The sequence below is a fragment of the Eublepharis macularius genome, chromosome 4 (genome assembly GCF_028583425.1).
Source record: "Eublepharis macularius isolate TG4126 chromosome 4, MPM_Emac_v1.0, whole genome shotgun sequence".
In the NCBI taxonomy this organism is placed as follows: Eukaryota; Metazoa; Chordata; class Lepidosauria; order Squamata; family Eublepharidae; genus Eublepharis; species Eublepharis macularius.
The window spans coordinates 105,468,551-105,492,752 of NC_072793.1; the positions used below are offsets into that span (position 1 = coordinate 105,468,551).

The following is a 24,202-nucleotide window of genomic DNA, read 5'->3' on the forward strand; positions in this document are numbered from 1 at the left end:
ATAAACGTGTCAGGTTTAATGACCCACGGCAGAAGAAGCGGGTCGGTACGGCTTGAGCATTCTGCAGGCCCTTCCACCGCGGAACACGCAGAATGAAGGAAAGGAGCGTGGAAGCAAAAGGGCTGAACCTTCCTCGGGCGCCGAGGTCCCAAGCGGAAGCGGGCAAAGAAACCCTGCTTGGGTGCATCCTGTTGTCTAGAGTTTGACCCTAAATACGTGCAATTCTCTCTCTCTGCAGGTATGTAGGATATGATATTTCCCGAAGGTGACCAAGACTCAGCACATGCTCAGGGGCACTTTTAAAAATGTTCCCAGGGATGATCTCCGGCCGCGACGGTTTTCCCAGTACCTCGACAGGCTGGGTCTCCTTTGTCGCCTGTACCAGGATGATGCGTTTGCGAGCCGTCCCGGGAGCGTAGAGAGGAACTCGAGGATGGACGCTTGGCAGCGTGCCCCGGAGATCCTCCCAGGCGCCCGGAGGAGGATCTAGGAAGGGGGGTATGACGGGGCGGGACCTCGGATTAGGAGCGACAGGGACCGCCCATCTTTCGCTCGCAGAGTCCTCTTGGTGGTCTGCGATCGCCTTCGGCTGCTCTTCTGCTGTGGGGAGAGGGACACGATGGCGCTTGCCCGAGGCAGCCCCCTGGCCCTTGGCGTCCTCTGGTCGCTCCTGCTGCTGCTGCTGCTGCCTAGTGGTGAGTGCGGAGTCTCGAAGCTGAGGGGAATACTCTAAGCGGAGTCCCCTCTTGGGAACCCAGGCCAGAGAGAAAGAGGCGCCTACTCGACTCCCTCGAGACGAGCGGGTGTTTCTAGTGGGTTGCGCCTGGAGAGCTTCCTCCGAGCGGCCGCAGGAGGAGGGCGAATGGCTCTGGCCGGGTCCAGTCTTCGGAGAGGGAGGGCTGCGGTGGTCTAAGCGTCGGGAGACGCGCTCTGGTCGATAGGAGGGTGGGAACTTCGGGAAAGTCAGGATGTTCAGCAACTTCCGGGTGGTGCTAGGAGTTGCCACCGCTGAGCCACAGGGAATCTCCCTTCCTGAGGTGCTTTGGGCTGGGCAGGAGGGAATGGAGTAGCTAGAAGGCGGCGCTAAAAATGGCATCATCCCCGGCTCGGGCGCTTTCTGCGCGAACTAAAAGGAAAGGGCTGTGCTGGCAGCACCGGGTGCTTCCTAAGGGTTTAACTCGCTTCCCTCTTGCCTTTGTCTTCGTTCAAGACCTGCTTTCCCCACCCCTCGCCCTGCAGGCTTCTTGTTGCTTGCTTTCTTCTTGTTTTACCCAAACCCGCTTCTTTCTCTTGAAGACAGAAGGCCTGAAATGTGTGGGGAAACCACTCCCGTCATCCGTTTGTGACTCATTCTAACCACTTCAGCAGCATCCTGTCACTGGTTTACTAACAGTGCTGTTTCTTGGCTGGGCCTCCGTTTTCTCTTTATCACCTAAAAAAGGAACTCAGATGTTTCACTGGCACCTAGGTATTTCATGTTGAGCCGAATTTTGTTCCCAGCTTGGTATGGCACTGGCTCTTAAAAAACTGATCTTTTTCACCCAGGAAAAACTAGTCATAGTAAGGAAAGATAGTTGAAGTTTGACCTTGGCTTGGTTTTTATACTGGATATTAAAAGGAAAAAATTCCCCATCCTCTGTTCTTTGAGTTGACTTTGCAGGAAGATGCATGAAAGCTGAGGTTTGTTTACCTCTGTTAACGTCCACATGCCTGGGTTATAAATTTGGGAGTAGGGAAATAGTATACACACGGGATTATGCTGCCCAAGGTAGACTATTTTATATTGTTTCATTATAGGACTAGTATGGTTAGTACAGGCAACTTGAAAAAGGAAACAGTAACCTCCCCCAGTCATTCAATAGGAATTTGTTCTTAATATTTCTACAATTAATATGTTTTCTACAACTAATTTTTTCATAGTACCACCCATGTGTTAATCTGTGGAACCATAAATAAAATGGCTGCTACTAACTGAGGTCTGCCATGTTCTGCTCAGTGCCAAATTCTTAGGTGGCGCTAAACTTGAAAAGACAGAAGGGTAAGGGATTGGTAGTGAACAGTAGGGATGGGTTAAAGGGAAGTCTGTTGAGGTAACATAAGCCTTGGATGGATCAAAAAGGTTTTGCTAAAGAAGTGAGATTTGGATGCAGCTTCTCTAACAGTCTTACATGTGCCTTTCCTGCAGACATTTTACAACGTGTGATATTTCAGTAATAGATAGGCCAAAGCTGTATTATGAAACCACATGGCGGAAGTCCAGATTGAAGAGGTTTGTTTGACAATAGATGTGCTTTGGCAGAATGGAGGAAGTGGCAATAAAGGGAAGGAAGTTTTCACCACAAGGACTAGATGCTTGAGAATGATGTCTAAGGGCTTACATTGAGGTAACTGTTGGCTGTAAAAATGAAAACCGTGATAAAGAAGAAATTGGTAAAGTTGTCAAAAAGAAAAAAATGACTAAGGGATGTTCTTATCAGACTGAGGAAATATTTTTGTGGTATTGGAATAATCCCATGAGGCAGACATTATGGTAATTTACTGTGACATAAAGCAGAAACATGCATATTATGTAAATACTGAGTACAGCAAATTACATATAAACTGTTATACTAATGCTGTTTCAGCTTTCAATCCATTTAAGCCATGTTGTAAAGAAATAACATACTAGTTTGCATTTTATATATTTTAACTTTTATGTATTTGTAATCTGCCCTGAGTCTGCTGGAGATGTGGGGAGGGCGGAATAAAAGTCAAAAATAAATAAATAAAATAATTTTGTGCTTGTTTAAGCTGTATTTTTTTGGGGGGGGGATGGTTTTTTACTGCTGAAAATGAAGAGTTTTAGCATATTGTGTTCAAAAGTCACAACAGCTGATATTGCTACTCCATCCACATATTACTATGCCTCTATTCAAGAAAATTTTCATCATTTAGGGGGACCCAGGCACCCATGGGGACCCCCTTAACAATGCCCCTGAGCTGGGCCAAACCTAGGAAAATGTGGGAGTTGATCAGTGGTTATAGTGCTATCTCAGCAATCTCTTGCTGTGTCCTGTTTTTGAAATTCACTTTTAGGATAGTCAATTTATGATCTATAATTATACATACCATGTGTATAGGACAAACTAATGGTCATAAATTTGACACTAAGAAAGGCAACACAGAAACGCCTGTAAGGGAACATTTTTAAAGTTTTCCTGGATGTTCATTTACAGGAGTCTTGATTCTGCCTTATTCATAAGGGTGACTTAGTACTGAAATTTACTAAATTATGGCATTGCAGATGCCTTTGTTTGGTAAATGCATGGTTGAAGTCTGAACCAGGGCAGAATACAAAACAGTTGCCGTGCACTCGATTTCTGAGCAGTGTGCACAGTGCAAAGTAGTAGCAAATTCCCATCTTCTCACTTCAAACTCATATCCTATAAGTGAGTACAAGCACATTTTGAGGCAATTCAGAACAATGCTAGTCATGACCCCAAAGAAAACTCACAGTTATACTACCTAGGATTTTATATACCTTGCTTTCTTAGCACACTGCTTAAACTCCACCTTAAAAAACATTATTAACCAAATCACAGCCTGGACACAGGGCAAAAGGAAATTTTTAAAAGGCTTCTGATCTGCACCCCCCCCTTCCAATCTTGTTCATGCAGATAGGGCTTCTCATTGCTTCAGAGAGACAGCACTTATTTTTAGGAATTGTCCTTTTCTGCAATAGATACCACCACCTCTCCATTTAAACATGGAATGGAAATTGAAAGAAAAGTTTAGGAGTGGCTGAAGCAGCCCCCCCACCCATACATTACCATGAAAAATACTAACTGTTCTCCCGCACCCAGCAAAAAAAAAATAGCCACAAACAAGCAAACAAAGCTAGTTCAACAAGGAAACATAAGGCCTACCCTTTCCCAGTGTTCCATTTCCAAAATACAGTGTAATGATAAGGTTACTGGAAAGTAAAATAGATGCTCACTTTTCCCCCTATTAAAAGGAATAGAAACTGGTCCTTAACAGAGTAGCATTGACTGCAGAGAAAACGTGATGATGGGTGGCTGGAGCGTGCTGGCTGGTGTGAGTGTATAAGTTTTAAAAGGGAAGCAGTTTTAGAAAAATTTTAGTTTTAAAAAAGTCAGAGTTCTTTATTATAGAAACTCCATACTTTGATAGGAAAGTGAAGAGAGCTTCCTACCTACAGATCTGTTCTGAGGAGGAAGTCCTCATGAGTAGACATGGACATGGAACAAAAAAACCCCAACGAACCAGCAGGTTTGTGATTCGTGGGTTTCACAAACCACGAACCATGGAACTGGACCAGTTATGAACCAGTTTGTGGTTCGTGGGGTGCTGCTGGCCTTAACAGCAGCAGGGAAAGGGGTATTTAGCTGTTTAAATGGCCCTTTCCTGCCTTGCAAGCAGCAGGTCCCTTTAAACTATCAGCTGGCAGGGGGGATCCCCTCTCCGCAGCCTGCCAGCTGATAGTTTAAAGGGACCTGCCCGTTAAACTGCCCAAACCCCCGCCCCTCCTACCCCCTAGCCCCAGCCCAGCCCCACACTTACCTTATCCTGCAGTGCAGCATCCTTCCTCTCGTCCCTGGAGGAGCAGGAAGGCCTTTTTCGGCCTCTTCGACCTCTCTGGGGGCCTGCAGGGCAACGGAGGAGGCTGAAAACGGCCTTCCTGCCCCTCAAATGGCTCTGAAATGCTGCAGCAGCCATTTGAGGGGCAGGGAGGCCGTTTTCAGCTTCTTGAAGGGCAGGAAGGCCGCTGGGGTTTGGGCAGTTTAAAGGGCCCTGCCAGGCAGGTCCCTTTAAACTATCAGCTGGCAGGCGGGGGGGGGGGGGGACCTGCTGCAGCAGGGCCCTTAAAGGGGCAGTTTAAATGGTCATTTAACTGGGAGAATGGCCATTTAAACTGCCCCTGTAAATACGACCCAAGGAACCAGCATACAGTTCATGGAAGTTCCGTGGAAAGGAGCTTCCATGAACCCTGGTTCGCAAAGCCCGAACCAGCTTGGTTCGTGGGTTTTTTGGGGTCGTATTTCGGTTCGTGCCCATCTCTACTCCTTAGTAATCTACACATCAAAGGGCAGTAAAGGAATAAACAGTAAATAGATGCTCTGACCTGTCTATCTTTCTAACTCTCTGGTTTCTCCCGCTCTGAAACCTGAGGAATGGGACAGCATTAGAAGTAGAATCTTCTAACATTCCCTGAATGTAAATTTTAGCCATGCACTTATATTGCACTTATATCCAACAGAGGTCTTGCAATCTGACTGTTGCTACATTGAAAATGGGTGGAGCCAGCCAGGGTTGAGGACTAAGCTAATTAATGTGTCATAGTCAAAGGTATTTTCAGGCAGTGTATAAATTCTTTTTTATATAAAATTTATTTTTATAAATATAAGCAGAACAAAAAAAGGAAAAAAAATAGCACAATTATGATGATGTCAAAAGAAAAGAGTAAATATAATATAACAAACAATATAAATAACTCAAGTTTTTTATATCCATCACATAACAATCCTTGAATGTGTTTGGTGGCTGTCAGAAAAGGAAGTATAGTCTCCAATATTCAGATTTTTGATCCTACAAGCATCTTCCAATTGTAACATTTCTGTATAATTAAACACATTTTGGAGGGAAGTGAAGAGAGGGGAGAGACTTCTGAGGTAAATGCTCTCTGGATTTATGGCTGTCAAAATCTCACATGCTCTCTGGTCCTTTCTTTTATTTATGTAAACCACTTCAGTCGCCCACAATGTAAAAGAGACACAAGCTTGGTTGATAGTTTGTAAGCTTTGTGTTCCCTTTGTAGGATCAAAAATCTTTTAGACATTTAACCCACTGAAGCCATCATATACTATTTAAGATATTACTTCAAAAATAGTTTCTTGATAGGAGGGGAGAAAGCACATTTTGGGGAAGTTGGCCTTCTTTGTTTTTTTCCACCCACCTATCTTTTTCTTAGATCCATTACCCCATTCCTGTCTCCAAAGATCATTATCTTCTTGAAAATTGAAAATGGATTGGAAAACATTTTCATAAAAACTTTCTCTTGCATTGTTTGGTGCATATATTGTTGCTAGTGTGTAAATCTTGCCTTCCAGGAGCCTGATTTTCAAAATCAAGTATCTTCTATCAGTCTCTTAATTCTTCTGTAACATTTATTTGTAAATTGTTTATACAAACCGCAATACCTTTAAAAATGATAAATTCTTAATAAATACACTAATACATACAAGAGGAAAAAAGGAACAAAGCCCCAAAGAATCATAGAAATTATAATATGATATAACAGGAAGGGGGGGCAATCCTATGCTTCATCAGCTATTGTAACTGAGACCGTCATGTGAGATCTGAGGGGGCTTGAGCCCCTTAGCTCCCATGTAGTTCACTGGCTGCCTGGGGGGGCTCAGCCCCCCCTGGCCAAATCCGGGGGGGGGGGCTCAAGCCCCTCAGCCCCCCCGTAGTTTACACATATGTCTCTGATGGAAGTTGCCATAGAGTCAGTATAGGAAATCCAAAGTTAGAATATTCCTGAGAGATGGGTATTCAGCCTCTAATTTAAGACATTGAAGTAATTGTATTCTTTGTAACTCTATGATCTATGGCACTGAGCAGTTGTACATTCTATACTATAGTTCAGCATAACTCCACCTGCCTATTACTGTTAAAACTGCAGAGTAGTTTTTGATCCATGATAGACATGCTATACCTAATTTGACTGTTACTTCTGCACCGATTCTAAAAGAGTCATGTCACGTCAATTTAGTAAATGCTAACCACAGTTGTTGTGTGTGTTACATGCTGTCAACTCACTTATGGAGATCTGATGGATTCATGACTTCCAAAATGTCCTATCATTAACAGCCTTGTTCAGATCTTGTAGCTTGGAGGACATGGCTTCCTTTATTGAGTCAAGCTGTCTCATTTTGGGGCTTCTTCTTTTCCTACTGCCATCCACTGTTCCTGGCAAATTATTGACTTTTCCAGAGAATCTTGTCTTCTCATGATGTGACCAAAGTAAGATAGCCTCAGTTTTGTCATTTTAGCTTCTAAGGAGAATTCAGGCTTGATTTGATCAAGAACCCACTTATTTGTATTTTTGGTTGTCCATGGCATTTGTAAAACTCTCATCCAGACCACATTTCAAAAGAATCAGCTTTCTTCCTGTCAGCTTTCTTCATTGACCAAGTTTTACATCCAAACATAGTATGAATACCATAATATTTTTATTTTTATATGATGTAATGTTTTAATATGGAACGTTTTAAAATAATTTTAAGGTTGTTATCCGCCCTGAGCCCGCTTGCGGGGAGGGCAGAATACAAATATGATATAAATAAATAAAATAAGTATGAATTATCTTGCTCTTGGTCCCCAGCAGCACATTCTTATCCTTAAGGACCTTTTCTAGTTACTTCATGGCTGTCCTTCTAAGTTTCAGTCTCCTTCTGATTTCTAGGTTGCATTCTCCCTTTTGATGATTGAGCCAAGGAATAGAAAATCTTTAACAATTTCAATTTCTTCATTGTCAACTTTAAAATTGTGTAATTCCTCTATAGTTGTTACTTTTGTCGTCTTGATTTTCAGCTGTAATCCTGCTTTGGCAGTTTCTCCTTTAACCTTCAGTCATTTCAAGTCTTCACTATTTTCTGTCAGTAACATGGTGTCAGTTTCATATCAAACTGTTAATGATCCTTCCACCAGTTTGCACTTTACCTTCGTCTAAATCTAATCCGGTTTTCCTTATGATATGCTCTGCATATAGATTGAACAGATAGGGAGGTAATATACATCCTTGTCTGACACCTTTGCCAACTGGAAACCATTCTCTTTCCCCATATTTTGTCCTAAACAGTAGCCTCTTGTCTGGAGTACAAGTTGTGCATCAACACAATCAGTTTGTAGTACACCCATTTCTTTAACAGCATCCATAGCTTGTCATGATCCACACAGTTAAAAGCTTTGCTGTAATCTATAAATTACAGACTGATTTTCTTCTGAAATTCTTTGGTATGTTCTATTAACCATCGTAAATTTACAATAGGTTTTTTTTTCTGAATCCAGCTTAAACTCCTGGCATTTCTTGTTCCATATATGGTGAGAGTCTTTAATAACAATAACAACAACATTCGATTAATATACCGCCCTTCAGGACAACTTAATGTCCACTCAGAGCAGTTTACAAAGTATGTCATTATTATCCCCACAGCAAACACCCTGTGAGGTGGGTGGAGCTGAGAGCTCCAGGGAGCTGCGACTAGCCCAAGGTCACCCAGCTGGCTTCAAGCAGAGGAGTGGGGAATCAAACCCAGCTCTCCAGATTAGAGTCCTGTGCTCTTAACCACTACACCAAACTGGCTTTGTTATAGAATCTTTCAAGCGTCACTTTGCTTGCATGGGAAAATACTGAAATATCCCAAAAGTTGCTGCAATCTTTGGGATCTCCTTTATTCAGAACCATTATTAATCACTATGAGATCAAAATCTGAAGCTGGTTTTACTAAACTCAGTTATTAACCATGATTATGTCACTACAGGAGAGGGAACAGATGAAGGGGAAAGAAATGTGCATAAGCTTATTATTAGTGATACATTTGTATAGGGCCTCTACGCTAGTAGATAAATATTTTCTCTGGTTTCTGGGTGAATATTTCCAGCTCTAAATTTAGAATGTCTGTGTCTTTAAGCCTCCAACTTAAAGTGGAATGGGAACAAGATAGTTTCCATGAGAATTTTCTGTGTCAGAAGAACTTGATTCCTTTCCTATCTGTGCAGTTGTTAGGTATGGAGTCCTGTCACAGTTATCCTCAGGCTCAAGCTGGTGACCTAGATCCCTTCCAGTCCGGCTTCCGCCCGGGACATGGGGTGGAGACACTGCTGGTCGCCCTCACAGATGATCTCCGCAGGCAGCTGGATCGGAGTGGGTCGGCGCTGCTGATTTTACTGGATCTGTCAGCAGCGTTTGATACGGTCGACCATGATCTTCTGACCCACCACCTCGCCGATGTGGGGATTCAGGGGATAGCGCTGCAGTGGCTAGTCTCCTTTCTCCGTGATCGGGGACAGAGGGTGGCGCTTGGGGAGAGGTTATCGTCTCATAGGCCACTAGTCTGTGGTGTGCTGCAGGGAGCGATACTCTCCCCTTTATTATTTAACATCTATATGTGCCCCCTTGCCCAGTTGGTGTGGAGTTTCGGGCTTGGGTGTCACCAATATGTGGATGACACCCAGCCTTATCTGTTGATGGACGACCGGCCTGGATCGGCCCCGGAGTCCTGGAGCGTGCTTTTGAAGCCGTGGCTGGGTGGTTGAGACAAAGCCGGCTGAAACTGAACCCTATGAAGACAGAGATCATGTACTTGAGTCGTGGAAATGTAGATTTGGGACCCCGGCTTCCTGTACTCGATGGGACAGTGCTTACACTGGTCCCAAGAGTTAGGAGCCTGGGGGTGATTCTTGATTCCTCCTTGACAGTGGTGGATCAGGCCTCTGTGGTTGCCAGGTCTTCTTTTTATTATCTTCATCAGGCCAGGCAACTTGCTCCCTATCTATCATCCTGCGACTTAACTACAGTGGTCCAAGCAATGGTCACCTCTAGACTGGACTACTGTAACGCACTCTACGCTGGGCTTCCCTTGAGCCTGATCCAGCGGTTACAGCTGGTGCAGAATGCGGCAGCGCAGGTTATCACCAGAACGCCAATATGGGAACACATAACACCAGTTTTGCACCAGCTGCATTGGTTGCCGGTGGAGTACCGAATCAGGTTCAAGGTTCTGGTATTAACCTACAAAGCCCTAAGTGGACTGGGACCGTCATATCTGCGGGACCGCCTCTCCCCATATAAGCCCCAGAGGACCCTTCGCTCAAGCGATAAACATCTGTTAAAGATCCCTGGCCCTAGAGAGGCCCACCTGGCGTCGACCAGGGCCAGGACTTTTTCGTCCCTGGCCCCAGCCTGGTGGAATGCTCTGTCTTGCAACAGCCTGGCAGAACTTGTTGGCATTTCGCCGGGCCTGCAAGACGGAGCTGTTCCGCCAGGCATATGGTTGATGCTAGGCGGTGCCTCCCCTATGGTGGGGGGGGGTTAAAATTTTACGCCCTCCTGCCCAATGTTACCTCTTGTCCTTAACATAGTTGCTGTAAAATGCTCACGTGCTGCCATGTTCTCTGTTTTTACACTTGTATTTATATAGTTGTAGTATATATTTTAAATTGAATGATATGTATTATTTATGCTTTTAATGGTGATGTGATTAGTTGTGTGGTGTATTTTAAGTCTGTTGTGATCTGCCCTGAGCCCACTTGTGTGGGGAGGGTGGACTATAAATTAAAGAAAATAAATAAATAAACTCAGAAAAAAATAGCTCCCTTTTCTTGTATGTTCGTATTGATCCTTTGGGGGTTTATCCCCCACCCCCCTTTTTAAAGTAATCTTCAAAGTGATATTCAATCTGATTAAAAAACTACAACATAAATTAGAAGGAATAAAACATCAGGCATCATAACCAAATTAGAAGGAAACATAACAGGAAACCCTTTTATTTGAATGGGACTTAGTTTAAACATTGCAAGTGTTTCAGATAGCTCTGAGAAGAGATGAGCAAAAAGCACTCTTTAAAATGCATTTAATTTTCAGATACACAAGAAATAAAGAAGCTGATGGTCTGTTTTAACTTTCCTTTCTCCATCTACAGGAAATGTTGTGGAGGGTTAAGCCAGAGAAAATGAGGAGGAAAACAGCTTCCTTTCTTCAATACAGACAAGACCTGATTTAGAGAAGTTATGAAAAGGCCTTTGAATGTCAGGTTTAGGGAGAAATTAGAGGACACTGAGGTTGCAATACCTTCAGCTTGTTTTTAAGTACTCTGCTTCTTCTATGTTTGTGTATGGTATTTGGGGTATACAGATTTCTAGCAGGCCATTGTTTAATGTAGTATTTAAAGAACTGTTTGTTTTAAGCAACATTACCTAATGGTTTGTGGTTAGTCTAATCTTCTGTACCCATAAGTCCTTGCTGTTTGTAAAACTACTTTTGTCTAAGGAAACAGCAAGCTGTTGAAGTGAGGCATCTAAATTATCTTTTTTTAAAGTAGTCATATTAGGAAGTATATTGGCTTCTCTTTCTTTGCGAGAAATGGCTTGGATCCAGGGGAAATTTTTCCACTGGTGCAAGGGTGAGTAGTTTTCACTAACTCCTACCTCATGCTATTCCTGGGATAATCTGTCCCCCAGGAGCATCATGGGGGGGCATTTTTGGGCTGCAGCAAAAAAAGAGAATCAAGGAAATCCTGATCTGCTGATAGATTAGCATTTTATTTATTCTAGTATTTTTATCCTTTATCTTTTATCATTTATTTAAAATTATAGCCTCTCTTTCTCTGTAATGGGAACTCAAAGCGGCTTATGCTGTGAGGATAGGGGAACAACAATCCTGTGATCATTTAAGGCATCTTACACAGACAATGCAAAAATGCTACAAATAAACCAGGGAGGATTTGATTTAAATCATGGTTTTCTACATACACGGCCATTCTTTCCGGTTTTTAGAACATTAATATTTGCAACCCAGATGAAGATTTCATTTTTAGAACAATAACTTCTCAAGTTAGTTTTACAATTTTATCAGAAAACTAATGATTGTTTGGTTATTTACTATTTGGAATAGATAATTCACCTCACAATGATTTCATAATTATCTCCAGTTTAATAGGTTAATCATTCATATTTGGACAACTTTTCTGCAATACTTTATTGGAAGGAGAAAATAATCATTAATAATAACATTTACAATATTATATAGCATATTGTATTTACTTAAATACTTTATTACTTAAACAAAAAAATTCCCAAACTGGCCTGTTATAACATGGTAAATCTCAAGCTATATTCACAAAAAATCTCAAGACTTCTAGAATATTCTGCTCAGAAAGTTTCACTTTCTTTTGTACTTTTTGCCCCTTCCTCCTCACACTTAGCTCTTAACATCTCCTAATCCAGATCTATTCCACCCCAAACAATCTTTTATTCATTGAACTTCTTGAAATTTAGCTCTTCAGAGGTAAGGGATTGATTCTGTGTACCTAGATTTGAAGAGGAACAATAGGTCTTTCAATTCTGTATGTTTATTTAAAAACATTTTTGCTGTCAAGAAGAGGCACGTTTTCTGTGCAGACGTAAATTCACAGTTTTGAGTACCAAGTATTTGTGATGGTATCTTCTAGATAAAATAAAAATTTACCCAAAATAATTTTACAGAAGCCTCTGGGAGAGCATGACATTAGGGCCTTAATTAATGAATTAATAATTTTACAGAAGCCTCTGGGAGAGCATGACATTAGGGCCTTAATTAATGAATTAATGGAATTAATTTACAAAAAAAGTAATAATTGCATGTAATCCTTATTTCATGATGAAAAACCTTTGGGCTATAATGTCTATTAAATAGGAAACTATAGGGGTTTTTCCCCACAAAAAGGATTCTATCAAACAAAATCAGATTTAAATTTTTAAAAATCTGATTTTTAAAATGTTTTTATCCACCCTAAATAAAACTCAACAGCTGATAAAATCCAGTTTTCAAATCTGAAAGTTATCAGATACAAAACTGCTATTTGCTTTTAACATCTAACCACATACTATGATAACAGTGGCTGAGTTTTCCATTAATTTCAAAAACCTATGGATGTTAAATCAGTATGGTATTGTTTGAGGAAATTCCATCAGACGGAGTCTCAGGGGTAGCGCTGAGGACCCCTTGGCTGGTTGTCTTGGAGGACTTTAGCATTGACTGCCAGTGTGGTGTAGTGGTTTGAGTGTTAAACTAGGATCTGGGAGACCCAAGTTCAAATCCCTGCTCTGCCTTGGAAGCACACTGGGTGACTTTGGGCCAGCCACACTCTCAACATAACAGGCTTCACAGGGGCGTTCCGAGTATAAAATGGAGGAGGATTGAATGATGTAAACTGCTTTGGGTCCCAAAGATGGGGTATAAATGAAGTAAACAAAATAAAATTCATCGGAATTGAGAGTGGTTCCTTTGACCCATTCTGCATGGCACACTTTAAGCTAGCGATGCTGAACATTCATGTCAATCTGTGCTGGGAGATGGACAGAGGGGGTGCAACTCTGTTGCTTCTCCTGGACCTCTCAGTGGCTTTTCAGTACCATTGATCATGGTTCTGGACCACCTTCCTGGTCTGTGATTATGAGGCATTTTTTTGTGGTGGTGGTGGTGGTTTGGGCTGGCTTGTCACCAATATGTGGGGGACACTCAGCTGTATCTCAGTCTTCTAGCTGATCTCAGGGAGGCTGTAGAAACTCTGAACTGGAGGCAGTTTTGGAGTGATGCAGGCCAGTACACTGAAGCCTAATCCCACCAAGATGGAAGTGCTATTGGTAAGTGGAAGGCCTAACCTGGGATTGATGATGTTAACCATTCTAGATGGTATTGACTGGCCTTGAAGGAACAGATCTATAATCTGGGGCTGCTCTTGGATCGAAGTCTATTTATGGATACTGCCCTTGAAAAAGTGTTTGGAAACTTCAATTGGTCCAAAGTGTTGCAGCCAGGATGCTGACTGGAGTGGGTCATCGGGACTGTATCATTCAGGCCTTGGCCCATTTGCACTGGCTCCCAATCTGTTTCTGGGCATAATTCAAGTTACTGGTGCTGATTTTCAAAGCCCAATATGGTTTGGAATCAGAGAACCTGAAGGAATATCTATTCCCTTACGAACCTGTGCAACCACTTATGGTCTTCTTCAGAGGCCCTCTTCAGGTGCCCTGCCTTCTGAGGTTGTGGGTAGCAACCCAGGAGAGGGTCTTCTCAGTCATTGCACAAAACTCTAGAACCTCCTCCTTGGGAAAACTCATATGTCCTCCTTTTTTGCCATCTTCTGCCAGTGGGTGAAAGACTTTTGGCATTCCCTCAGTTGATCCCCCCTTCCTGCCCACTCTTTTAATGTTTTTTTATTTTTTTGTATGTATTTTAGCTCTGGTTTTAATCATTCTAATGTTTTTTGTTGGTTTTAATGGTTTTTAAAATGTGATTTTATAATGCATGTTTAAATTTTGTAGCCACCATGGCAACCCGTATGAGGGCAGAAAGGCGGGGTATAAATTTTGTAAAATAATGAGGAAAAAAACTTCAAGAGACTCAGGGTAGTGTCCTGTGTCTCCGCCCAGCCATAGTTCTAACTCTTCTGGAGAAATAGGCTTTGATTGGGACCCTTCAATATGATCATAGTAGATGTATGGGCTGATACAAGGTCAAGACATCATTTTACAGGTGTGCTTAAACTTCTTACACTTACCTATATAGAGTTCAGCAGGCTTAAAGCGGAACTACAAGTGACAAAAGGAACAGGTTGGACACTTGTCAGCTTCCCTCAAGTTTTGATGGGAAATGTAGGCAGCTTGGCGGAATGTTGGACAAGTGACAGTTGAAAAGTCCATTGGACAGCAGTCAGAGAGCCAAGCTGCAAGACTAGGATGCCTACATTTCCCATCAAAATTTGAGGGAAGCTGACAAGTGTCCAACCTGTGCCTTTTGTCACTTGTAGTTCCGCTCTTAGACTGGAATAACTGTTTAGGCTTAACCATCAAATATGTAGTCTGTGAAAGGCATTAAATAGTTAAAGTTGTGGCCTTGAATTGAATTAGGAAACTAACTAGCAACCATTGCAACTATGGAGGACTTCAACTGAATGTTGTTAATTTTAGTAGTTCTGTTTTGTTTTGTTTCAGGGTTTCATTCAGTATGCTAAACTTTGGGTACAATGTTGAAAAAAACCCATCTTTAGGGTTTTTCTTTTAAATAAAATTTGACACAAGCAGAAGGAAATTGGAATACAGCAGTAAACCCTTGTCTACATTTTCTTCACATCACGAATCCCTAACTTTTTTTGATGGGGGAAGTTTTAAGATTAAAACTGCAATCCTAAATACTAGTAAATAAAGACCAATGCAATTTGATAAAATTTATTTCAAATTAAATATGTCTAGAATTAGATTGTTTAACTGTATCCAATTGGTTTAATGGGAACTGTAAACTTGGGTTGTAAAGCTTTACAAGGTCAAATTCTCTACTTTAGACAGTGGAGAAAATGGATGGCATTAAAGCTTTTAAAATGAGAATGTAAAAGAGTGTAATGGAACACTTTTCAGAACAGTAGCTGAATTCAGAGTTTTAGAAATAAGAATGAATATGTTATGATTTGATTATATGGGTGTGAAATGATGGCTACTTAAAGAATGTTTCCTCTGTGTGATGGATTCTACTGATTTTGAAACTTATATGTAAACATTCTTGCTGCTCCCATAATTTAAGAGGAGTATTGGTAGAAATTAATTTCTTTAATCATTATTATAGGTTTTATAAGCGGCTTGACCAGCTATACTTCTAGCGCTTCTTTTATGTCTGTAGGTTTATGGTAGCTTTTGGAAGCCCTCTATTCACAAACCACATGCAAGCTGTAGACTTCATAATGTCTTGTACTTACCAGGCTCAGTGTTTGCCATCTTTTGTGTTTACAGGTTTCTGTGAAAACTGTACAGCATACACAGATTCTGATGGCCATTTATATTCAGAAAAATCTTGCCCGGATTTCTGTTGTGGAACCTGTACAAGCCGATATTGTTGCTCTAACTTGTTACAGAAATTTGATGAAGATCATCAACTTATGTGTAATGAGATGTCAGAAAGGTGAAAATACTACATTATATGAATTTCTTTGAAATGTGTTAGCTATGCATTGCTTTTTCTCTTAGCGTAATATATTGTAATAATATATGGCTATGAAAGGGGAATAAATATATTTATTAGGGGCACACAGTTACGAGTAGTGGCCTTATCTAAACATAGTCTGCATTCAGACATCACAAACAAACCACAATTGTTTATAACATGAATGAGCCTGGAATTCATGAGCTCCCATACTCCCTCCCTTCTTTCCTTGTGTACTGATCCTGATTAAGACGGTTTGATTTATTGTAACATCTGAACTGGGAACTTCAGCAGGAAGTTGATTGTTTCTTGGACACAAACCAAGATTTTAAACTACTGCCTTAAGGTTTAATTTTTCTAACACATTAATATATTTAAGTTACAGGTACAATCTTTGACATATACTGCTGTTCTTTAATACTGGGCAGTTTCTAGGACCTTGCCTAGCCTATTTTTGCAGCTACCGATAAATTAATAATTAATTTACTGTTTGTTTTAGATAACACAGGAAATTTACACAGCAACACTTGTTCTATTCCTTAATTCTAATTAAAGTTATTTTGTAAATACAATTTATTACATATTCTTGTACTGAGAGCATTTGGACAATGATCACCATATATCTTCAGTTTGCATTGGCTCTGGCACAGTTCTAACAGCTATACAGACTAAACAGATTTTTCATGATTTACTGTAGGGGGCTATTATACTATCTCCATCCTTTATGGGTATTTTCTTACATTTAAACATGTTTGTTAAAATGTCCAAATTTGGATGCATCGACAAATTATATTTGTATTGAAGACTTCCTAAACTAGGCAATGGTTTGATGGAAAAGAGAAAACTCTGGTTTAACATTACAACATTTAAGCAATAAAGTTTTTTTTATTATTTTGTTACTTAGGAATAGACACTTAGTGCTCCTGCATATGATGTTTCATCTTCAGTACATTGAATTAGAACCAAAGATGCTGCTTCAGCAGTAAAATAACATTTATACTAATGGAAATGAAATTCTGTTGGTAGAGGAGGAGATGATTTGCCAGTCCCCATTCTACTGCAGTGCTGCCGCCTCCCCCCCCCTGCCCCCTTTTGCTCTCATGCTGTTCATGAGAGTCCTGCCAGGGAGCAGGGCTCAGTGGGATGGAGAAGATGGGAAAATCCCATTCCAGGAATTTTGTTCTACTTGCAGTACTTTATATCCAGTCCAGTCTTTTATTTCTCACTGGAAGTTCTTGCTTTCTTTATTCTTCAGAAGCACTTTAAATAATAACACTAACTTTGTTAACCACTCTGAGTGTGGCACTAATCTGTTCAGAAGAGCAGTATATAAGCACACTGTTAATTTTCTTACAGTTTTCAGCATCTTGTCCCATCAGTGAACACAACTTAAGTAAGCCTTTTGAATGGCATAGCTAATAGATGGAAAGGCTAAGGGACTCTGGAATACAGACCCTTTCCTCTTTATCTATGCTGTGGTTAAATCCCTGAACAAGGAATGAGTTGACAAGTTGTATTGAAACTAGCTTGCTCCTCCATAATCTTGTATGCTTTTATCATCAGATAATATCAGATTTGAGATATTTCTGTCATTGGTTGATTCTGCACACGTTGGATAATGCACTTTCAATGCACTTTATCAATCGTTTGAGGTGGATTTTTTGTTCTGCACACACAAAAATCTGTTCCAAATGATATATAAAGAGGATTGGAAGTGCATTATTCAATGTGTGTGGAATCACTCATAGACTACTTCATATAGCTTTATCTTAGCATTTCCCCCCTTTGCAGTCTAAGAGTGCAAACAATATCGGATCTTCTAAACAATATTCAGTGGAATGAAATGTATCATTTTAGCACGAGGGAATAAAAGACAGCTGCAGGTCATGAAATGATGACCTAACAGTATGAAAAAAAGATTTTACATTTCACTTAAAAGATTCTTTTTCTACTACAGTATGTTGGAGGAGCCTGTCATAGGAGAAGCAATGAAGTACAGATCAGATTTTGATGACTGGAATGCAGCTCAAGAGAAAAGGTACTGTAAATAAAATACAAGTTTGTGATTGATGTAGATGCTTTCATCACGGTCAGTATTGTCAAAGACTGGGTGGGGGGTGTCTTTACCTACTATTTGAACCTTTTAACTGGAAGTGCTAAGGATGGAACCTGGAATTTTCTGCATGAAAAACAGGCTCTTCCACTGAGCCATCACCCCTTCCCACCACATCCTTCGATGTAGTGCTGTGACGGAATCAGTAAAAAAATGTCAGGATTACCAAATGCTTCATCCAGCAAGTGGCAGGTAAAGGCTTGAAACAGCAGCAAGAAGGAAGGATGAGTGACAGGTTCTTTTCCTCTTCTGTGGCTAGCCTGAAAGAGAATGGCAGTTGGTGACAGAATGATGAGCTGACAATAGGTGCTAACAGAATGAGGGGTTGACAGTTGGAGTTAACTGAAGAGTAAGGGGAGTTGGAGCCTGGCATCTGACTAGAGAGGGTCAACCAGAGAGGCTTCTGTGTGAGGAAGAAAGTGAAAAATGTACACTTACAGAAAAACCAAAACTTTATAAAGCACTTTCAGTCCTTGTACTAAAGGGGGACGGACAGCACTAAATTTTACTGAGACACAAGAGATCTGGGAACTTGTAGTGGGCCCAAGAAGTGGGTAGAAAGGAATCTCCCCTTCGACAAAAGAAAGGGTTATTGCTTTGGTATAACTAAAATTACTGCCCAATATCTGAAGAGAGTACCCTGAGATCTGCAGTAAAAGGGAAGTGTAAGCAGTTGGCCTGGCCTCCGCCATCTTTATTAGCCATTTAATATTGCTACCTGTGATATAAATTACGAGGCCCTGGATTAAAATGGCAGTTTGTACTGTAGCCAGGGGAATTCTAGCTAACAGTTGCTGAGTCCTGCCCAGGAGATCAAGGCATGAATGGAATGCCGCATGTAAATGCGGAGAGACCAGCAGTGATTAGTTTTGCAGTCTCCCCAGCCCCTAAAGGAATCCAGTGCAACAAAGGTCTTGCAGAGTCACCCCATTTAACACATTCCTTTCCCTCCTTCTATTATGAGATCTCCTGTCCATGATTGAGGAGCAAATCAACTGGCATTCGTAAGTATTTATAATTCATTCCTGGGAAGGTACATTCCCCAACTAAATTAATCAACTTAGCTCCAGTGAACTTCATTAACAAACTGCCCTTTTGTGCAGTGCCAGGACAAATTTTGCATTCTCTTTCACATGCCCTGGCAGCTACTAATCAAGGTAATCAAACCTTTTTTTAATCCCAGGAATTGACCGTTGGAGTCTTTGTCCCAACGGCTAGGTGGACCACCCCACCTCAGGGCACGTTTTACCCTATAAGAGTAGTGCCCTGGCCCCATTCAAATTGTGCACACTTATAGGATCTGAAGTGCTGCTCCCTCAAGGTTGCTCCAAGCCTCTTTTTCTCCTGGCTGAGAATGCTGGCATTTGAAGCTCTCCCTCCGTAAACTTCCCTGCTCTCCGGATAGGTAGTTATCACCTTGCAATCACTCAAATCTATTCCATCTTTACCACTGCTTTTCCTAGGCCTCTTGTGTGTTTGTGTGCAATCTTGTGTGTATTTGCTCCTTGAATAAAATTATCCCTTTAATTAACAACACTGATTTCGTATGCATCCTTGGGTTAGGACCCCATAAATTATTGGTGGAGATCCCGTTGTTACCGCCTCTCGCATAGCTATCTTCCTTGCTGTTTATTCTCCCACTCTCTGTTATTTGCAGGGAGACCAATTCCGGTAACAGAAGGTATACTGTGTTTGTGCATAAATTGGAGCACCTGTTATGCCAATAAAGGTTCTGTCTGTCTGTCTGTCTGTCTGTCTGTCTGTCTGTCTGTCTGTCTGTCTGTCTGTCATTTGGAGCACCTAACCTGTGAAGGGGTGTACAGCAAAGAAAGAACTTTTCTTAATAGTTCAAGTCTGATAACACCAACCTCTCTCATCTAAGTCAGTAACCTAATAAACCACACTAAGTGTTTTGTGCCTCACACCAGTGAAGTGATCTGTGCAAAAACCTCCTACTTACTTCAGCTTTTAAGTATCTGCCTGCTTATCTAACTATCCATCCTACCTGTGAATAAATCTTCTGTAATCTTTTAAACTTCAACAAGCTTCGTGTGCCAGTTTCATTTCTAAGGGTCACATAAACCCGTTTTCCCCTCTGCTTAAACTTGACTGAGTAACATCACAACGTATACGATCCTTAAGGGTGGGACAATAAAGAAAGTTAAAGCTCTACCAACACAACTATGCTACTGAAGGCTTCCCAGCCCAGTAAACAGCTTCATACACTTTGGGAGGAAATTTTCATCTCAGAAGGACAGTACCAGCTAGAGAAAGCAAAGGGTTTGCAACAAGTACACAAGGAGTTCAAGGACTTGCTGCACTGGAAAAACAGCCTTCAGTGACATATGTAGAAAGCAGAGTTCTGGGTCACTTTTGGTATTTTGTTATAGCTGTTTGAAGTTCATTACCTATAACTACTGCTATTGTGGAATATTCTCTGGAAATTAAATAGTATTGTACTGCCAAAAATTATTTGAAGTTGGTAGCCATGAACTCACAAACATAGCAATTTAGGGATCTTCAGTCAGTTTGTATTTTTTTTACCAAGTCCTTGGATGTTTGCAGACCATGCCAACTGCCCCTTACTGTGCTATATTGATTATTGATACACAGCAGGAGTGCACAATATATGGCATGGGAACTGCATGGCAAGCCCCTCTTTCTCTGGGCTTCCAAGATGAAGGAGAGGAAGCGAGGGAACAATCTGCCAAAAGAAAGTGGCAACAGCATTATTATGATCTATCTGTAGTGAAATAAAATACCAACTGTAGCACACTTTTTATATTAAAAGAAAGTGGCAGCAGCAAAACAGTATGAAGAACAGGTAAGATTGCAGGGAAGGGATGCTCAAGGACTGGGTTGTCCAGGTGCTCTGATAGAGTTAGGCTTATTGGTAGGGTAGTAAATGACATTACACAACCACCATGTCTGTCTGTTGCAAGTAGTGTACGATTAGCAGATTAAACATGCCATTTTATGAATATTAGCCAATTTAAAATGTTTGGGGAGAGTTTGTGTAGTCTTTTTATCGTGCTGTACAATCTTAAGAATACTTATGAGGTTAGCTTGTTTGAAAATGCCTCCCTTTAAGAGTTTACAGGTTAAAGAAGCTAACTGTGAAGCCTTTCAGACATTTAGAAACTACATGTGGCAGCACCTGGAATATGGCTATTGATATCTGTCTTGCATAAACTTTTAATCTCTGCTTGTTCTCCTCTACTTTAGTAATCTGTTTTATTCAAAATGCACACATGCATATATCTTACTAATATGTTCTTATTTTACAGTGCTCATCATTGGTTTTTTATGCATATGTTCCTTGAAGATTCATTTGTACTTATTCATAAATGCTGTCAATTCCTGACATAGGAATAATTATGATCTATCTGTAGTGAAATAAACAAAATACCAACTGTAGCACACTTTTTATATTAAAATGTAATATAAATGAGAGAGAGTAGCAGTAATAAATGTAGTTGAGAGAACTAGAAAATCCTTTCCCAAAAAGCCTACCAGAGGACAATGCATGAGTCAACAGTGTGGTCCTATGCAGAGAAATTCTGCATAGGATTGTACTGCCATAGACTGCTTCTGTAAATGTCTATAATAAAGGGTTGCTCAAATACATTAACTAGCTCTTGGAAAATTTTAAAAGGAGCCTCTTTGTTTCCCAGCAGCATTAAAATGTCTTAGGTGTTCATTCAGTTTCAGTTCTTCATCTTATTGGCTTGTTGCCTCAACCTGTTTGTGTGTAACAGTGTAAATTATACAGCCCCTATTGAAAATTACATTTTTTTCATTCATACAGAAATGGTAGGTAGATTGAGTTAAAGCTCTGAAAAATTCTGAGTGCAAGCACCTTTTCTGTTTGTTTTTTTGCCTTAGATTTCTCTGTGCCCCCTCCCCTCAGTGAAAAGTAGCATTCTGTTCCTTTAAGTAGGATTGTTGAGCATTGAATGAGGTGTGTCCAGACTGAAGCCTGCTATGTGTTTTTTTCCCTGCTGATGTCACTGCAAATGGATCTTCAGCACCTCTCAGAAATGCAGTCAGTTTCATTTTCCAATGGGAAGAATGAAAAGGGCCTAAGGAACTGAAAAGAGAGGATTTTAGAGAGGATTTTAGAGAGGAAAAGGTTAGAGGCTTTTGCTGGAAATCAGAATGGGGTAAGCTTTAAGTGTTGTGCATACTGGCATATTTCTTTCATACTTGAAAATTGTGAACCTTGGGGATTTCCTACACAGTCTTAATTATGTAATTGCTTCACAGGAAACAGCTCCGTTTTCTGAAAATCCTGCTTGCTTAAACTTTGCTAAATACAAAATGACCTTTATAAAATGCAGTAATTTCCCTCAACAGTTAGACATGCACAGTAACAGATCAAAAAGAAAATCCATTTAAATCTGTCTTTTAACCATTGAACATGTAATGTTGACAGGTTAAATGGATATAACACAATGAATCGCTACTTAGCAACCCTATTTTTTAAAAATTCAATATGAAACTGATGTGACTAAGTGGTTTTTTTCTAAGATATAAAGCTGGAAGAGGATTCATACAATTTAAGCTGGAAATGTAATTAAAGTGATTTTCAGCTTTGTTTAGAAATTATAAAATTTGAACTGTTTTGAGCTTTATTTACATTAAACTGAAAGGTTTTAAGTGATAAATTTCTTCCAAATAAATGAATTTTTAAATAGAGGAATATTGCATCAAATGCAGAGTAATTTTCTTGTCTGCCTTTTTTCATCTTTGACAGGCCAGGCAACTGGCGCCCTATCTTTCGCCCCAGGACCTGGCCACAGTAATCCATGCAACGGTCACCTCCAGGCTAGACTACTGCAACTCACTCTGTACTGGGCTGCCCTTGGGCCTGACCCGGAAGTTACAGCTGGTCCAGAATGCAGCGGTATGCGTCCTTACCGGAACGCCAATCGGAGCGCACATTCATCCTGTGCTGTTACAGCTGCACTGGCTCCCAGTGGAGTTCTGGATCCGGTTCAAGGTGTTAACCTTGGTGTTTATAGCCCTTCACGGACTGGGACCTGTATACCTGTGGGACCGCCTCTTCCATTATATCCCCTGCAAGGTGTTGTGCTCCACAGACAAGCAAATCCTGGTGGTCCCCGGCTCGAAGGACATCCATCTGGCCTCAACCAGGGCCAGGGCTTTTTCTACCCTGGACCCGGCCTGGTGGAATGCTTTCCTGCTGGAGATCCGGGCCCTGTAGGACCTGTTACAGTTCCACAGGGCCTGTAAAACAGAGATGTTCCGCCAGGCCTTTGGCTGAGTGCCGGCGGGTGTCCTCCTTCTTCCATCTAAGACCACCACTTTTTATGGGCCTGCCCTCAGCCATCTGCTATGTCCATATACGGACGGACGGACGGACGGACGGACGGACGGACACACACACACAAAACTGGAACTGTAGTGAGCTACAATGAATCCATGTCTGACAAATCCTTTACTCTGGTGGTGTTATCCAAAATGTGGGTAAAAACACTTGACCAGCAAGAGGTTGTAACATGTAGTAAAGAAATTGATGAGTAAAACTGCACATTACACACCTATCTGTGTGCCGAAATTATAGCAGCTGCTTCTAATACTTTGGGGAGAAGATGTGTACCAGATCAAGTATTGGGGAAGAGGAGCTCAACCCACCTGCTTCCTGCAGCACCCTTCCCCCCAGCTTTGTTTTCCTCCATAGTGTCTGTGTATGTCTATTTCCCAAATATGTTTCTAAAATACCGTGGGGGGGGAAGTAGCTTGAGAGTAATAGCAGGAGGGGAAGCATGTGGTAGGGGAGAGATAAACACTCCCTTCCCCCAGCATTGCTACACTTCTTTAAATTGTCCTGTCCTGAAGATGCTTTGCAGTGAATACTGATTGGACTAATATGACTGTTGTTGTACATGCTACATAATTCTTCCAGTACCAAACCTGGACTCATCAGCATGTGGGACACCCTGGTTGCTCACACCATTATCCTGGGCAGTGTCAAGAAGGACCCAGCCAAAGCCTTTGGCTAGCCAGATGATTAGTGTGGGAGGGTTCTTTAAAGCCATGGCATGACTGAAGGGAGCCCATGACTTAACACAGGGCAGCCAGAATGCAAGAGGCATGGCCCTAAGTGGGCCTGATCTCTTTGGAAGCCTGGTTGGCGTGATAGACCCTGTATGGCTTACCATGGAGATTTTTAAAAGGGGCTGAGAACACAAGCTGGGGGAGGAAATGATGGTTCGCTTCCGGGTCGCAAAAGAAGGACCTGTAGTGAAGAGAAAGAATAAGATGACAGCAACCCAGCTCTAGGGCTGCATGGTCCCTAGACTGCGAAATGGAGGCAGCAGTATGCTGGAGTG

General features: G+C 41.3%; 1 protein-coding gene across 1 annotated transcript in view; it reads left to right on the top strand.

Annotated features, from left to right (window-relative positions):
- Positions 1 to 359: 359 nt before the first annotated feature.
- Positions 360 to 24,202, top strand: part of SHISA5 (shisa family member 5) — a 43,915-nt gene continuing 20,072 nt past the window's right edge. Inside the window, exons 1-3 of the mRNA XM_054978316.1 lie at positions 360 to 695; positions 15,544 to 15,712; positions 17,691 to 17,771. Of these exons, the coding sequence (XP_054834291.1) occupies positions 620 to 695; positions 15,544 to 15,712; positions 17,691 to 17,771 (326 nt within the window). The 5' untranslated portion in view covers positions 360 to 619. The remainder of the gene's footprint in view (positions 696 to 15,543; positions 15,713 to 17,690; positions 17,772 to 24,202) is intronic.